This window comes from Acinonyx jubatus, chromosome D4 (assembly GCF_027475565.1).
Source record: "Acinonyx jubatus isolate Ajub_Pintada_27869175 chromosome D4, VMU_Ajub_asm_v1.0, whole genome shotgun sequence".
Taxonomy (NCBI): Eukaryota; Metazoa; Chordata; class Mammalia; order Carnivora; family Felidae; genus Acinonyx; species Acinonyx jubatus.
In genome coordinates this window covers 7,434,755-7,452,033 of record NC_069391.1, presented here as the reverse complement: position 1 = coordinate 7,452,033, position 17,279 = coordinate 7,434,755, and the positions used below count along the sequence as shown (strand labels likewise).

At 48.7% G+C, this 17,279-nt stretch overlaps 1 protein-coding gene across 1 annotated transcript; it reads right to left on the bottom strand.

Moving 5' to 3' along the window:
• Positions 1-5,611: 5,611 nt before the first annotated feature.
• Positions 5,612-17,219, bottom strand: TRUB2 (TruB pseudouridine synthase family member 2). Its single transcript, XM_015062376.3, is given in 9 exon segments — positions 5,612-6,098; positions 6,100-6,341; positions 7,401-7,537; positions 8,075-8,147; positions 11,694-11,775; positions 13,402-13,463; positions 14,605-14,679; positions 16,360-16,491; positions 17,087-17,219. Coding segments are annotated over 9 exon segments (1,002 nt in total). The 5' UTR covers positions 17,202-17,219; the 3' UTR covers positions 5,612-6,014.
• Between the last annotated feature and the right edge of the window lie 60 nt (positions 17,220-17,279).

Genomic DNA, 17,279 nt, shown 5'->3' with positions numbered 1-17,279 from the left:
GGTTGAAATGGGGCTTCTTACAAATGACAAAAGATGTTCCTTTCACTTTTATTACTTAGGAAATTACAACAGTTTTAGGTGCTCTGGCCAGGAGCCGGGGAGGAAGACCCAAATATGTATTCCTTAGGATATCTCAATATCACAAGAGGTATTCAATTCCTTAAGCACAGAGTTACAAAGCACCTACTGTGTGCCAGGCCTGGGACTAGTTGGTAAGCCACCACCACAAAAGCAGCAATACCACCAGCAGAGAGGCAGGGTGGTGTCGTGGTTAGGCATGTGTCTTCTGGACAACACGTCTGATCCCGGGCTCTGACTCCCTTGCTGGGTGTCCTTGGACATGTCATTTGCCCTCTTCATGCTGCAGTTTCCTCATCTATAAAAGAGGGGTAGCCATAGCGCCTAAACCTCAGGCCTGTTTGAGGATTAAATGAGATCAGGTATGCTCCCGTTCTTAGCCCGGGGCCTGGCACAAAGCATTTGCTCACCTGGCTCATCTTGGCTCATCTCATCCCTGTATGAGATAGGCACCATTGCCACCCCTTCTGCATGACAGGAGAGGAAACCAGGACTCACCCACGTGAAGCTACTGGCCCCTTTCACATACTGAAGAAAGGGCAGGGTTGGTATCCAAACCCAGGTGGTCAATCCTACAGCACCCCTTGGACCATTTCAGCTTGCAGACGGAGCATGTTTTGTGTTCCTAAATGAAAAAGAGATACATCCTGTTGTGATGAAGTTTGTGATGAAGATGTTGCTGTGAAGGCATACGAAAAATGAAATTAGCATTTAAGTCAGTAGATTTACCAGATTACCCTCTGCAGTGTGGGCGGGCCTTATCTAATCAGTTGAAGGACTTCAAAGGAAAAACAAAAAGAAAGTGAGGTCCCCACAGAAGAGGGAATTCTGTTTCCAGACTGTCTGGGGACTTAAGCCGGCAACATCAAGTCTCCCCTGGGCCTTCAGCCTGTTCTTCTACCCTGAAGATTTTGGACTTAACAGGCTCCACAATCACCCGAGCAAATTTCTTAAGACAAATCTCTCTCTATATATACACACTTATTGGTTCTCTTTCCCTGAAGAACCTTGACAAACACATACCCCGTCCCAGGAGCCTATGGTGTGTGGCTCTGGCGAATGAAAGAGACAAAGTCCTCATCTCAAAGGACTCCCGAGAGATACTTTTCTCTTTTATAATCGAAGGCCAATGACCCAAACTTTGTAAATCCTAGAATGAGATCCAGATATACTTCTTCTTTTTTTAATTTTTATTACATTTCAATGCTTATTTATTTTTGAGGGAGAGACACAGAACCACAAGTGGGGGAGGGGCAGAGAGAGAGGGAGACACAGAATCCGCAGCAGGCTCCAGGCTCCGAGCTGCCAGCACAGAGCCCGACAAGGGGCTCGAACTCACGAACCATGAGATCATGACCTGAGCCGAAGTCGGGCACTTAACCGACTGAGCCACCCAGGGCATCCCCAGATAGACTTCTTACATACAGTGCAATCAAATAAAAAGTTTAAATTCTTACTTGGCTAAGGGAAGGAGAGATGCTTGCTGAAAGCCCTGGAGAGAGGCCCTGGTAGGGACAGCTAGATTCCCTGACCCTGGCTTGCCACCTTCTAGATCCACTGGGGCCCTGAGCCCTCCCCACCACCCCCCGCTGGTACGGAAGGCTGTGAGCAGCTCTAATCCCTAACACTCCTACCAAAGAGCTCCTAAGGGAGCGTTGACTAACCACAGCATACCTGCCCCAGTCAATCTGCAGCAGATATGGAGGGAAGCACGGGGAGTTTTCTGGTCATGTGACAATAGTGCTCTGAGGAGCACTGAGCCAGCCCAGGTGGATGTCTTACCATGTGTTGTGGGTCGAATTGTGTCCCTGCAAATCCTCATGTTAAAGTCCGAATCCCCTGGTACCTCAGAACGTGAACGTTTCTGGAAACAGGGTCATTGCAGATGTCATTAGTTAAGAGGAAGTCATATTGAGCACAGCAGGGACCTAATCTGACCAGTGTGCTTAGGAAAGGGGGAAATTTGGACACAAGGTGCGTCCGCAGGGAGAAGGCCGTGTGAACTTGAAAGCAGGTATCTGAGTGATGCCTTCTACCGGCCAGGGAACCCAAGATTGCCAGCAAACCAGCAGAAGCCCGGAGAGAAGCTTGGCAGATTCTCCCTCACATCCCTCAGAAGGAACCAGCCCTGCTGGTTGATCTTGGACCCCTAGTCGTCTACGTTCAGCCTATTGCAAGACAGTAACTTTCTACCCTTTAAGCCACTTGGTTTGTGGCACCTTATTAGGGCAGCCCTGGTGAGGTAGGCAAACCCTACCACTTGTGGCTGTTCGCTACTCTCTTCTTCAAGTTTACTTATTTTAGGAGGGGGGTGGGCGGGGAGGGACAGAGAGAGGATCCCAAGCAGGCTCCCCAGTGCCAGCGTAGAGCCCGATGCGGGGCTCAAACTCACGAACCGTGAGATCACGACCTGAGCTGAAATCAAGAGCTGAACACGTAACCGACTGAGCCCCACGTTGGCTACTCTCTTCTTAAATGGCTCTCAAGTAGCCATCAGTTTGGCTCCTGAGGACTCAAAGAGAATGGCGATGCCCAGCTGGCTCCTGGGGGGCCCTGTTTGTACACCTCTGGTATCAGATTCTTTAGGCACTTGCTGAAATGCAGATTTCCGGGCCCTGCTCCAGACCCACTGAGTCTGGAGGATTTTTTTAGAATCCAAGGGCTAGGGCTAGAACCTGGATTCTCAAAGATCTCTCCGGCTGATCTTTTTGCCAATGGACTTTTTTTTTTTTTTAAACAGTTGTTTGCAGAAAAATTGAGATGACATACAGAGAATTCCCATATACTCAACACGGACTCTGCCGTATTATTGTACTATTTAACACTTTATGTTAGTATATTTGTTACAATTAACGAACCAATACTGAGACATTACTATATAGTAGCTAGTGTCCAGAAATTACTTAGATTTTCTTTATTTTTACCTGAAGTCCTCTTTTTCTGTTCCAGGATCTCATATTACATCTGGTTGTCATGTCTCTTAGGTTCTTCTTGGCTATGGCGGTTTCTCAGACTTCACTACTTTTGATGACCTTGGTAAGTTTTTTTTTTTTTTAATGTTTACTTACTTTTGAAAGAGCATATGTGGGGGAAGGGCAGAGAGAGTGGCGGGGGACAGAGGATCCGAAGCAGGCTCTGTGCCGTCAGCATGGAGCCCCGTGCAGGGCTTGAACTCACGAGCCATGAGATCACGACCTGAGCCGAAGGTGGTGGCCCAACCAAGCCACCCAGGTGCCCTGATGACCTTGATGATTTTGAGGAGTCCTGGTCAGGTATTTCGTAGGATGCCTCACTGCCAGAATCTGTCCCATGTCCTCAGAACACTGGAGCCATGGGTTATTGGGAGGAAGACCACAGAGGTGAAGGGGCATTTTCATCACCTCACATCAAGAGGACATACAGGCAACGGCAACAACTTTATCACTGTCGCTGTTGACCTTGATCACCTGGCCAAGGTGTTTGTCCAGCTCCCAGCTGATTATCGCCCCAGATAAACAAGAGGTGATGGAGAGAAGGCCCCTGACTCTGTGACAGCTCTCTTAAGTCACCGTTCCGAAGAAAGCAGCCACGGCAGGCGGATGGCTGGATGGCTCGCACACACAGCGCTGGTCTTACCCACAGCAGGCACCTCACCATGACTTCATGTGTAACAACCCCACAAGACAGGCAGAACCATTATTCTCATGTTACAGGTCAAGGAGCTGCTCTTTGAGGCCCCACAGCCAGCAGCCTGCAGAGCCTCACCTGCCTGGCACCATGCCGAGGCTTGCGCTGCCCCCGTGGGAAGGTGAGGACGCCAAGGTGGCTGGGGTCTCCTCTCCCAGGGTGACAGCAGGGACAGGAGACATGCAGTGTTTCCCTTTGAGGCCCAGACTGGAACCTTAGCCAGAGGCCAGCTTGCTCCTTCTACCCCAAATGTGAGTGGGAAATATCTATATGGATAGAGGTTAAAAGAGAGCCAGACCAAAAAACAAAACAAAACAAAACCAAAACAAAAACCCTGTTCACAAGGGATCAAGGTGTCCAAAGCCTAGAGAAAAACCAAATTGGAAGGAAAAAAGGGCTACAAAAATCAGTTTTTGGTAATTTTCCTGACAGTATTAGAATAGAGCCTTTTTTAGATTTAACTTTTTTTAAGTTTATTTATCGGGGTGCCTGGGGTGGCTCAGTGGGTTAGGTATCTGCCTCTTCATCTCAGCTCAGATCATGATCTCACAGTTTGTAAGATCGAGTCCCACATCGGGCTCTGTGCTCAAAGTGCGGAGCCTGCTTGGGATTCTCACTCCCTCTCTTTCTCTCTCCCTCAAAATAAACTTTTTTGAGGGAGAGAGCATGGGAGCGTGCACAAGCATGCACACACAAGTGTGTGGTGGGGGGAGGGGCAGAGAGAGGAGAGAGAGAATCCCAAGCAGCTCTGCACTGTCAGCACGAGCCCGATGCGGGGTTGGAACTCACAAACCATGAGATCATGACCTGAGCAGAGATCAGGAGTTGGAAGAGCCACCCAGGCACCCTAATTTTATTTTTTTAGACTTATCTCTATACCGTGGGGCTGGAACTCACAACCCTGAGATCAAGAGTTGCGTGTTCTGGGAGCCTGGGTGGCTCAGTCAGTTAAGTGTCCGCCTTGGGCCTAGGTCATGATCTCACTGGTCCCGAGTTCTAGCCCTGCATCAGGCTCTGTGCTAACAGCTCAGAGCCTGGAGTCTGTTTCAGATTCTGTGTCTCCCTCTCTCTCTCTGCTCCTCCCCCACTCACACTCTGTCTCTCTCTCTCTCAAAAATAAACATTAAAAAAAAAAAAAAAGTTGCCTGTTCTACTGACTGAGCCAGCCAGGCGCCCTTAGAATAGAGAGCCTTTTGACCCTATATACACCTTGTCTATTTATACAGTCCCTTGCTGATGGAGGATGGTGACATTTCCTATTTGCTACTATTACAATGCAGCTATGACCATCTATGTACCTACAATTTTCTGCAATCAGAGTAAGAAGACAGATTCCTGAAACTGTAACCACTGAGTCTCAGGGCAGGAGTGTTCTTAGTGTTGACACATACTACCAAGTATTCCTAAAAGGTTACACAGTTGTGCATTCCTACCAATAGCACAGATTGCCCATTTTCTCACATCACCAATACTGGATATTCTCTTTTTATTGTTTTGAAAGGCAAGGAGAAGGCATATCATTTTCATCTGTAAATCTTTCATTATTAGAGAGATTGAGCATCATTTCTGGTTTACTGGCCACTTGTATTTCTTTCCATACATACATATATATATTATATATATGTATAATATATATTATATATATATAATATTATATATATAATATTATGTATATAATATTATATATAATATATATTATAATATATATAATAATATATATTATATTATATATAATATATATTATATATATATTGTATATATTATATTATATATATTATATATTATATATAATATATATATTATATATATTATTTATATATAATATATATTATAATATATATAATATATATAATATATATTATATATAATATATATATATAGAAAATATATGTATATAGAACATATATATATTATATATATACATACATACACACACACACACACACACACACACACAATTCATGCCATTGGCCCAATTTTCTTGTCTCTTTCTTTTTTATAAGAGCTCTTTATACATTATGGCTATTCATTCTTAAACACATTGCAAGTATTTTTATCAGTCTGTCATTTGTTTATCACCTTTTCCTTCACAAAGAAGTTCTTCCTCTTCAACTGTTTCAAGTCTGTGGATCTTTTTTCTTACAGCTTCTGAGTTTTATGTCACATGTAGAAAAGCTTCCCCCTACTCTTGCTTTCTGCACAGTTATCAGTGGCAGCTCAGGAACAACTCTTATCTTTTCCATCCAGTGCCCCACCAGTGGCCTGGCCCTTCAATGCCCAGCACCATTCTCCAGCCCTGAGGCAGAGCTCGGCCCCCTGGAGTCCCAGGACCAGCTAGGGTTGGGGCGCTGCCGGGGTGCCCAGGCCTGGCCTCAAGCTCTTCTCCAGTTCCACTGCCACCCGGGGAGCTGTGGCCTGGATGGCATTCTGGATGCTGTGTATGTCCCACTGGGTCCTCAGGAGGGCGTCGTCCAGGGTGAAGAAGCCATCACGGGTACGCCGCACTTGGGAGCAGACAGCAGTGGTCTTCAGCTCCAGACCGATCTCGTGCACCAACTTTCGCAGTTGCTTCTGTGTCTCGTGCATGCACTGTACCTCTGCCAGGGGTACATAACAACAGATCCCACGGATGGGAGCACAGCCTCTGGTGTCTACTGATCTAGATCCACACCCTGTGATACCTCCTGGCTGGGTGATAACCCTAGCAAAGTATCTTAGTTCTCCAGGGCTCTGCCATTCCAAGTGTAGCCCAAGGGCCAGCCCTGAAAGCTTGTTAGACCTGCAGAATCTTAGGCCCCACCCAAACCTGCAGAGTCAGAAGTTGCCTTTAAAGAAGACACGACCCCCCCCACCACCCCCGCCAGAGCTCTCTCTCTCTCTCTCTCTCTCTCTAAATGAATAAATAAACTTCAAAAAGGGGCGGGGGGGATGGGGGGTGGGCACCTGAGTGGTTCAGTCAATTAAGCTCCGGACTGTTGATTTCTTGATTTCGACTCAGGTCAGGTCATGATCTCACCAATGAGATGAAGCCCCACATCGGGCTCCGTGCTGAGCGGAGCGTGGAGCCTGCTTGAGATTCTCTCTCCCTGCTCTCTACCCCCTCCCCGGCTCATGCTCTCTCAAAATAAATCAATGAACTTAAAAAAAAAAGAAAAAAAAAGACACCCCCCCCCCAGGTGATTCGTGGGCAGGTTAATGTTCCAGAAATGCTGCTCTAAGACTCCGTATGTTCATCTATAAAATGGGTGGTCGTGAGGAGTCTGAGAGATAATCTCAATAAGGTGCTTAGTACTAGGAGAGCCCTGGTCGGTACTCAAGGAAAGGAGCCCTGGTTAGTAAGACAGAGAGAAGGCGGTGGGCAGGACTGGGGAGGTGAGGGTGCCGTCTGCTGGCTTACTGAAACCTGAAACGCTGCGAAGATCCGGGAATGAGCTGCTGAGTATAACTTGCTCGCTAAAAGCTGGCTCTAAAGGGTGACTTGGCAGCAGATAGGACAGCATTCGATCCGTGTGCCGTGTGACTTGGCCAGGTCCAGCCCCGTGCAGAGAAGGACGCTGGTCCTGGAGCCTTAGCCAGCAGAGACTGGGGCTGTACGTGCCAGCCTCTGTAAACCCATGAGCCCCATCTCACTGCTCCAACTTCCTGGGGGAGCCTACCTAAGAGGAACTCCGGAGGCGCAAAGTGGAGGCATCGAATGCCCGTTATCAGCATCGGGGACTTGTTCATGGGCCGGATCAAGCCTCTCACGGCCATGTCGTAGGCCTCCTGGGTCTGCAGGTCGAGGTTGGAGTACCTGGGGATGAGAAGGGGACTGGCGTGGAGTGGGGAGCTGGGCAGACTGTTTGCCCCCGGCCCTGCCCCCTCTCACGAAAGAGCTTTCCTGAAGCTCTTCGTTCTCTTTCCATCTTCCCTGCCCTTCCAGCCACCTTTTTCTCTGTCCCCTCCAATCTTTAGATACAGGCTCTGCCCTCCTCTGCACACACCCCCCAGCTTCCAGTCATGCACATGCTGCCTGCTCCCACCCCCTGGCTCTACATCATATCATGTGGGTTCCTGGCTTCCTTCTCCACTAAATCATATATTCCCACTGAGGCCAGCTGGGGTCTCTAGTTCCCCCTTGGTCTCCCCAGGGGCTGGCCTGGCACAAAGAAACACTTCTGCGTGCTTTGGAAGGAAGGGCTGCTTCAAGTCTGCTTTTGGGCTCCAAAGAGATGCATGGAATCTGCCCCAGGGTGGGTGAAGCCTACAGGGAGCCCAGTGGGCATTTCTTGCTCTTCCAGCACCTCCTCAAGGGCCCCTTTCAGGAAAGTGTGGGTTGGGCTCCACTTACATCACCAGGGCCTTCTGATGGGAACCTTGGATCAGGGCCAGGATCCGGTCCAGTTTCTCTCTGCTCACGTGGTCTGGAAAAGCCAGGGGGGATGGTCAGCACACAGGTGCTTGCTGAGGACAGGTGAACTCCCTCCCCCCAAACCAGCCCTGTCCTTGGAACCTGGAGGGTGTCCCAGAGCACCCTCTGTCCCAGAGTTCCCATTTAGAGGATTGAGAGTCCTTTGAGAATCTTGTGAAAGCCCAGAACCCTCTTCTTACAAAGTTATATCTGAACTCAGCATTGTGAGGACATTTTCAAGGGGTTCATACACTCCAAGTTTCTTCTGGGCGCGCCTGGGTGGCTCAGTCAGTTAAGCGTCCGACTTCAGTTCAGGTCATGATTTCATGGTTCACAAGTTCGAGCCCGCACTGGGCTCTATGCTCACAGCTCAGAGCCTGGAGCCTGATTCGGATTCTGTGTCTCCCTCTCTGTCCCTCCCTTGCTCGTGCTCTGTCTCTCTCTCTCTCTCTCAAAAATAAATAAACATTTAAAAAAAAGTTTCTTCTGGAAATGAGATTTATCCAATATTCTAAGCCAGGTCCCCTGAACCCCGATCTAGGGTTGCTTGTGCCAGGGACCCTGGGAGGGAGAGTGCCATCTGTCTCAACGCAGAAACAGATGGCAAGAAGAGGGAGGGGCTCTGCCTGCTGGACCCACTGAGTGACAAGGGCAGGCAGCTGCCAAGCCTGGGGACGCTCATGAACTGCTAGAAGGCCGATCCTGGGACCCAGCTGGGCAGGTGCCAACTTCTGACTCCAAAGGCCAGAGCTCTGGGCACAGGTGTGGTAACCAAAGGCTTTCCAGCTTGGAAGGGACTAAGCCTTTTATTCCTTCTGTCTGGCTTTATTCACCCTGTTGCCTTACCTGAAATGCACCCACCACTGCTTCCTTCCCCCTCATTTATAGCCTAGTTCAAATGTAGCCTCCTCCATGAAGACTTCCTGGAGCCTGTCACTTTTTTTTTTTGAAGGAGAGACAGAGCATGAGTGGGGGAGGAGCAGAGAGAGAGAGAGAGACATAGAATTTGAAGCAGGCTCCAGGCTCTAAGCTGTCAGCACAAAGCCCGATGCGGGGTTCGAACTCACGAACTGTGAGATCATGACCTGTGCCGAAGTAGGACACTTAACCGAGTGAGCCACCCAGGCGCCCCTGGAGCCTGTCATTTCTTTCTCCTGGCTCCTGCCACTCTGCACCTGGGTCTCTTTCCCAGCATTCATTTGCTCTGTTTTTAACTTTTTTTTTTTTTTCATTTTGAGAGAGAGAGAGCACAAGTGGGTGGAGGAAGAGGGAGAGGGAGAGAGAGAGAGAGAGAGAGAGAATCTCTAGCAGGCAGGCTCCACACTCAGCACAGAGCCTGACACAGGGCTCAATCCCATGATGCTGGGATCATGACCTGAGCTGAAATCAAGAGTGGGGCGCTTTAAAAAAAAAAAAGAAAGAAAGAAAGAAAAGAAAAAAAGGGCGCCTGGGTGTGTCAGTCAGTTAAGCATCCAACTTCGGCTTAGGTCGTGATTTCACGGTTTGTGAGTTCAAGCCACGCGTCGGGCTCTGTGCTGACAGCTGAGTCTGGAGCCCGCTTCAGATTCTGTGGTGTTTCCCTCCCTTTCTGCCCTTCCCCCACTCGTGCTCTGTCTTTGTCTCTCAAAAATGAATAAATGTTATAAAAAACTTTTAAATCTTCATTAAGAAATTTACAATAAATTGGGAATGCAAGCTGGTGCAGCCACTCTGGAAAACAGTATGGAGGTTCCTTAAAAAACTAAAAACAGAACTACCCTACGACCCAGCAATTGCACTACTAGAGGGATACAGGGATGCTGTTTCGAAGGGACACATGCACCCCAATGCTTACAGCAGCACTGTCAACAGCAGCCAAAGGATGGAAAGAGCCCAACATCCATCGATGGATGAATGGATAAAGAAGATGTGGTCTATATAGACAATGGAGTAATACTCGGCCATCAAAAAGAATGAAATCTTGCCATTTGCAACTGCGTGGATGGAACTGGAGAGTATTATGCTAAGTGAAGTCAGTCAGAGAAAGACAAACATCATATGACTTCACTCATACGAGGACTTTAAGAGACAAAACAGATGAACATAAGGGAAGGGAAGCAAAAATGATATAAAAACAGGGAGGGGGACAAAGCATAAGAGACTCATAAATATGGAGAACAAACTGAGGGTTTCTGGAGGAGTTGTGGGAGGGGGATGGGCTAAATGGGTAAGGGGCATTAAGGAATCTACTCCTGAAATCATTGTTGCACTATATGCTAATTTGGATGTAAATTTAAAAAAAAAGAAGAAGAAATTTACAATAATTTTTTAAGTTTATTTATTTTTTGAGAGAGTGAGAGAGAGAGCACATACACACGCACAAACAGGCAGGGGTAGAGAGTCCCAAGCAGGCTCTGCACCATCAGTGCAGAACCCGACACAAGGCTCAATCTCATGAACCACGACACGAGATCATGACCAAAGTTGGACGCTTAACCAACTGACCACCCAGGTGCCTTTCTTCTTTAAGAAATTTAGATTAGGGGGCACCTGGGTGGCTCAGGGCATGATCTCATGGTTCACAAGTCCAAGCCCCACATCAGGCTCTCTGTCAGCACAGAGCCTGCTTCGGATCCTCTGTCCTCTCCCCCCTTTCTGCCCCTCCCCCACTTATGTATCAAAAATAAATACACATCAAAAATGAAAAACAGAAATTTAGATTAGCATTAACAAACACCTCCCCTCTCCTCCAAATTCTGCCTTCCTCTCTCCCAGAAGTGTCAACTTGCTAGTTATCTTTAGATGTGTTTTGTATGCTGTTACACCCACATGTACAGACATAATCGTGTTACTTTGCCACATGTTTCTAATCCTCTCCAGGTGACGTGGTGGTGTGTGTTTGCTCTCCCTGCCGGACTGTGAGTTCACTGAGACTGGGGACCCCATCTGACTCATCATACATCCTCTCCCCACCCCCAGTACCTAGCACGTGGCTGGTGCTCAAAAAACATCCATTAAATAAGAAATTAATTAGATCTACGGAAAATGTCAGAACACAGGGAGAGTAAGAAGCAAAGAATGAGCCATCCAGCCATCCATCCCCCCATCCAACCAGCCAACCCTCCAACCATCCATCCATCCAACCAATAAGCACCTCCCATGTCCCAGGCTCTGCGCTGTGTAACCACAGGAGTGGAATGACACAGTCCCTGTTCTCACGGGTGACAGTGTAATGGGAAGACAGATATTAAATAATCATGAATCATTAGTCGATTATTGTTCTGAGAGTCCACCTCGTTCATTTGGGGGTTAGAGGAGCTTCCCTGGGGAGGTGACATTTATGCCAGGTGGGGAAGCAAAGGGGGAACACATGGCACTTGTTTACGGAAGACAGAATCATGTGCCCAAAGCCCTCTAACAGCCAGACTGAACTTAGTGTGTTGGGAGTCACCGAGGGAGGCTGAATGGCCTGCACGGGGAGGGGGGGGGGGGGGGAGGGCGTAGGAACCAAGGGACAGCAAATGCAAAGGCAGCCACAGCTGCTCCTCCCTCTGCCCTGTGGGCTCCTGTGGGCTCTCACCATATGTTGACTTCTCCACCAGCCGCCCGTCTTCACAGAAGTCATCTGTGGCTTTGCCCAGGAGGCCACGTACCGTGTAATCCTGCAGGGACAGGGAGGGGAAGATATGGTCAGTGTCCCTGCTCTCCCTCAGCACTGAGGAAGGAAGTGAGCCAACAGCTCAAACCCCCAACCTGCTAGACAGGCCACAGGTGGGGGGGTCCTCAGGTCTCCCCTCAGGGAGCACAGGCACTCAGAGACCCCCAGCCACCTCACTGCCCCTCTTGGGAAGGGCACCAGACTTTTCTATGACTGCAAAGGACAATGACGACCCTACTAAGACCACCTCATGCCTGCATAACTCCTCTCCAGACAAACCTGACAACTTATCATGCTGGGTCCTTCCCAGTGCACCCTGCTGGCTTCTCCCCACCCCTCCAAATACAATCTGTGCAGCTGCCTCTGTCAGAGAGGATGGCAACAGTGACAATAATTTATTGACTGTGCTAAGTGCCTGTGCTAAGTACATTGCATGCCGTTACTAATTTAAACTTGAGTAACCCTATAGAGAAGATACTATTATCTCTCACATTATAGACTTGAGGAAGGGGGGATACACAGATATTAAGCAATCCACCCAGGGACCCAGAGCTGGCAGAGGAGTAGAAGCTGTTTTTTGTGTGTGTTTTGTTTTGTTAATGTTTTTATTTATTTTTGAGAGAGAGAGAGAGAGAGAGAGAGAGAGAGAGAGACAGAGTACAAGCTGAGGAGGGACACAGAGAGAGGGAGACACAGAATCTGAAACAGGCTCCAGGCTCTGAGCTATCAGCACAGACCCCGATGCAGGGCTCGAACTCATGAACCGTGAGATCGTGACCTGAACTGAAGTCAGACGCTTAACTGACTGAGCCACCCAGGTACCCCTGTGTTTTGTTTTTTAATGTTTATTTATTTTTGAGATAGAGTGGGAAGGACACTTTGAGATAGAGAGAGGGGAAGGACACAGAGAGAGGGAGAGAGAGAATCCCAAACAGACTCTGGGCTGTCAGCACAGAGACTGACATGGGGCTCCAACTCACAAACCATGAGATCATGACCTGAGCCGAAATCAAGAGTTGGACGCTTAACCAGACACCTTGAAGCTAGTTTTGAACTGAAGCCATTTGGCTCCAAAAACTGCTCTTAACCACTAAAAATGTAGGCTCTCTGACACGGCACCTCTGTCCCCATTCATGATGCCAGACTCCATGGCCCCAGTCCAGACACAAACTCCTTGAGGTCTAGGCGGTGACATCCACTTCTCAGTCTTGAGGACGGAACGGAGTGGTGTCATGATCGGGCTCTGGTGTCAGACAGATCCAGGTTCAAATCCCAGCTCTGTTCCTTACAGGCTGCACGACCCTGGGCAAGTGACATCCCCTCTCAACGCCTCAGTTCTCTCATCTGTAAGGTGGGTTAACACTACATCCCACTTTTTGCGGAAGTTGTGAGGCATCCACAAGGGAGTCCACAGGGGTCCACGTGCAGCGCTCGGCACAGAGCAGCCCGCACGCAGTAATGCCTACAGCTGTTGCTGTGTTATCCTTATCCCCCAGCACACGGCCATAAAACAATGCCTGCTGACGGCCGGGCCCTTTCCCCCACAGAATCCTCTCGGCTTCAGAGTCCCACCAGTGACTCCCAGGGAAAGGACTAGGGGCTAAATGAGTTGTCCCCAGCACCCCCATACCTTGGTGAGGTGAGCATTGTACATGTCGGTGAGGAGGCTGCGTCCGTGTCCCACGCCAAGCACTGAAAGACAGCAAGGCTGATCTCACACCTGGCTCCCCCTTCCCTGAGACCCCCCAACCCTTACAGCCACCACCAGAATACTCCCACCTTCAATGCTACTAAAGCCAGCGGGGGGGGGGGGGGGGCAAGGAGAGCACAAGTAAGCTCTTCTGCGTAGATGTGAAAATGCAGATTTCAGGGCCCACCCATACATACTGACTCTGACTGCTGAAGAGGAGGGGCCTAGGATCCTTAGTAAGCTCGCCAGGGGATTCTGATGTGCTCAAAAGCAAGAGACCACTGGCCCAGTCACACAGACCTGCACTCAAATGTGGGATGGCTCTAAGCATGTCCTTTAACCTACTTGGGCCTCAAGCTCCCCATCAGCAAACTGGGGATAAAAATGCCATCTGATCCCTGCGGGTGTTGTGAAGGTTGAGGCAATGCACAGGAAGAAATCAGCACAAAGGAAGGGCCCAATAAAGGGGCACTGTGACCACTCCCTGCCTTTTTCTGGCTGTTTCTCCCTCTGGCTGAAGGAGAGAATGACCCTCCATTCACTCCTGGAGAGGGAGCATGAGATCATGTCTGCCTGCCTGTGCCCCAGGAAGTTAGACAAGGGGACTGTGACTATCGTGCATGGAGGATGTGGCCACCGCCTGACCCCGGGGGCACAGATGGCTCATGACTCAGGGCTTTGTGTGTCCAGCTCCAGCGACATTCAGACCCTGGCCAATGGGGCCAGTCACGCGCTTGGCTACCCCCCACAAGTGATGACCATTTTCCCTCCCTGGACGAGGGGCATTCACTAGCCACGTGACCCAGACCAAGTCACCTAAGTTCCTGGAGCCTTCTTTTCTTCATAAAATCATAAAATATCTACCTAATAAGGTTGTAGTCAGGAATATATGTGCACAAAGGGCTTTGTACCACATGTCACATACAGGAATCACTTGATAAAGGTGGGCAATTGTGACATCCCCTCCCCTCCACCCCCCACCGGCCCTTCCAGCAGCTGATCAGACTTGGGGCAGGAATCAGGGGAGGAGGGCAATGGTGAGAAATGGCTGTCAGGCTGGAAGTAAGCCGGGTTCCTGGTAGCTCCCCAGTTCTCCCCCAGGCTCACCACATCACTGCACCCCAGGCTCACCACATCACCTACCAAGCACCCCAGACGCCTGGGCATCCAGCCGGTGTCCCACGCCAACCTTCAAGCTGGTGAATGCTGGTCCACAGACTGGAAAGAAACAAACAAGGACCCTTTCCTCAATGAATCCAGCTTCCAGGATGACTTTGGCCTGCATGGTGACCTCATTCCTAGAATGTAGCTTCATGGAGCCCAAACCAGGATGGGGGTGGACTCTCGGGCTTCCCTACCATGGATTCTGGGGCCTAGAACCACTTCTTCAGTTCCCTGGGCCCAGAAAAAGGGCTTGTTACTCTGTCTCTCATCGCTCCCCCAGTAAGAGGCTTTGAGTGGACTGGGCATAACACTGGGACTCGAGTTTCCTACTCAGCTGCTGCAGAAGGAGACTCCTGGCCACCCCAGGGAGAAAATGGACATGGTAAGTTCCTGAAGGCAGGGCGTGGGTTCCTAATTCTACCCCCAGAGAACCTAGGTGCTCAGGAAATACCTAGTGAAAGAATGAACGACTCATCAAAAATACATACATTAAAATACGTGGTTTTTTGTATATCAATTCTATCTCAATAATGCTGTTAAAGAAAAAAAAAAAAGACCGTACACAGGAAATGAGTCAGAAGCATATACCCTTCTATAGATCAAGAGGTGTCTAAGGGAAGGATACAGGATGGTTAAGTGCCTACTGAATTCAGGCTATGTTACTTAATGTCAACACTGAGCCTCAGTTTCCTCATTTAAAAAATGAGAACAGGACCCACCTCATAGGATTGTGGTGAAGATTCTATGAGATGGTATTTGGTAAAAGCTTAACACAGTATCCAGTACAGAGAGGATCCTCAGTACATCATACTTGTTATTGTTACACTTTAGAGTCATTAAATATCACTGTCAAAGGGATTTTAATGGTTTCTGGACAAGCCCCTCAATCTTTCTAATCTCATCTAGTGACAGAGAGCTCATTATGAAACCAGTTCCATTCTTGGGCAGCTCTGTTGACTAAGAAAGTCACTCTTTCCCAAGGGTCCGAAACTCCCTCCTTAGGACTTCTACCTGAGGGTGTCAATTGCCATCTGGAGTCCCAGAATAATTACAGAATAATTAAAAGGGGTCAGCAAACTACAGTCCACAGGCTATATCCCCAAACTTGTTTTTTTAATGGCCCATGAGCTAAATTTCTTTTTTCTTTTTTAAATCGTTCAAAAAAATCAAAAGAATAATATTTTGTGACATAGGAAAATTATATGAAACTCAAATGTCACTTTTCACAAATAAAGTTGCATTGGAACACAGCCAGGCTCATTGCTTTGCATACTGCCTACAGGTTCTTTTTTTTTTTTTAACGTTTTATTTTATTTTTTGAGAGAGAGAGAGACAGAGCGTGAACAGGGGAGGGGCAGAGAGAGAGGGAAACAGAATCTGAAGCAGGCTCAAGGCTCTGAGCTGTTAGCACAGAGCCTGATGCAGGGCTTGAACCCATGAACAGGAGATCATGACCTGAGCCGAAGTCTGACTGATGCTCAACGGACTGAGCCACCTGGGCGTCCCATCTACAGGTTCTTTTGCACTACAATGGCAGAGTTGAGCCTGCAAAGCTTAAAATATTTACTATCTGGCTCTTTTCAGGAAAACTGGCCAATCCCTGGTCAAATATGTCATCCCTGCTGTGGCCCTTCAAGGATCCGGGACAGGAATCTAAGCACTGACTGGGACACGGACTCTGGGCAGAGATTACCTGAGGAGTGACACCCAGGCCCTGGCCTGAAGGTGCCTTACCCAGCGGATGGTTGGTGAGAGAAGGCACACTGGTGGCTGTGAGTGTAAGCGCCTTCTCTTCGCTGCCTTCCATGGGGCCCAGCAGGAACCGAACACGCTGTTCAGGAGCAGGAGGCTTCCCAGCATTGACACCTGAGTACACAAAGGTAAAGGATATCTGGTCAGTTCTGTCTGAACACATGGGGAAGGTGGAACAAGGAAGAATGGAGATGTAGAAGAGAAAGCCCACGATGTAGCAAATAGCAGCAGTTAAAACACAGACTTGGGAAGGTGGGTGGGGAACGGGTGAAATAGGTACTGGGAAATAAAGAGTACACTTATCATGATGAGCACTGAGTAATGCATAAAATTGTTAAATCACTATATTGTCAAATCACTATATTGTACACCTGAAACCAATTTAATACTGTATGTTAACTATACTGGAATTAAAATAAAAACAACTTAAAAATATAAACATGAGGAGAAAAGGCAAAAAAAAGAGAAAGAAACAGACTTGGGTTCAAATTCTGATTCCACTACTTATGACAACAAACACTGAGTCTGTTTACCCATCTGAACGCGGGGGGAAAGCGAGGAGTAAGGGAGTGTACAGAACCAGCGATTTGGAAAGCGATCTGCCCGGGGAACTGGGTCACATGACTTTATTTTGCCTGAAGGATGAGAAGCGGAGATGGATTCCCGGGAGAACCGGAGCGGGGTTGTGGGTCCGGTTCGAGGCACTCACCCTTCAGAAGCTGCAGCTCCACGGTGTCCCGCAGGTGCTTCCATTTCAGCCCCGGGGGCTTGTAGACCGCGAAGAGCCCATGCAGCCGCGCCAGCGCCAGGCGGCGGGACCCCATTCCCCTAGGCCCACGGCGCGGGTTAGTGGACTAGCGGGACCCCAACGGAAGTGCCGTACTGTCCCGTTCCCAAATGTG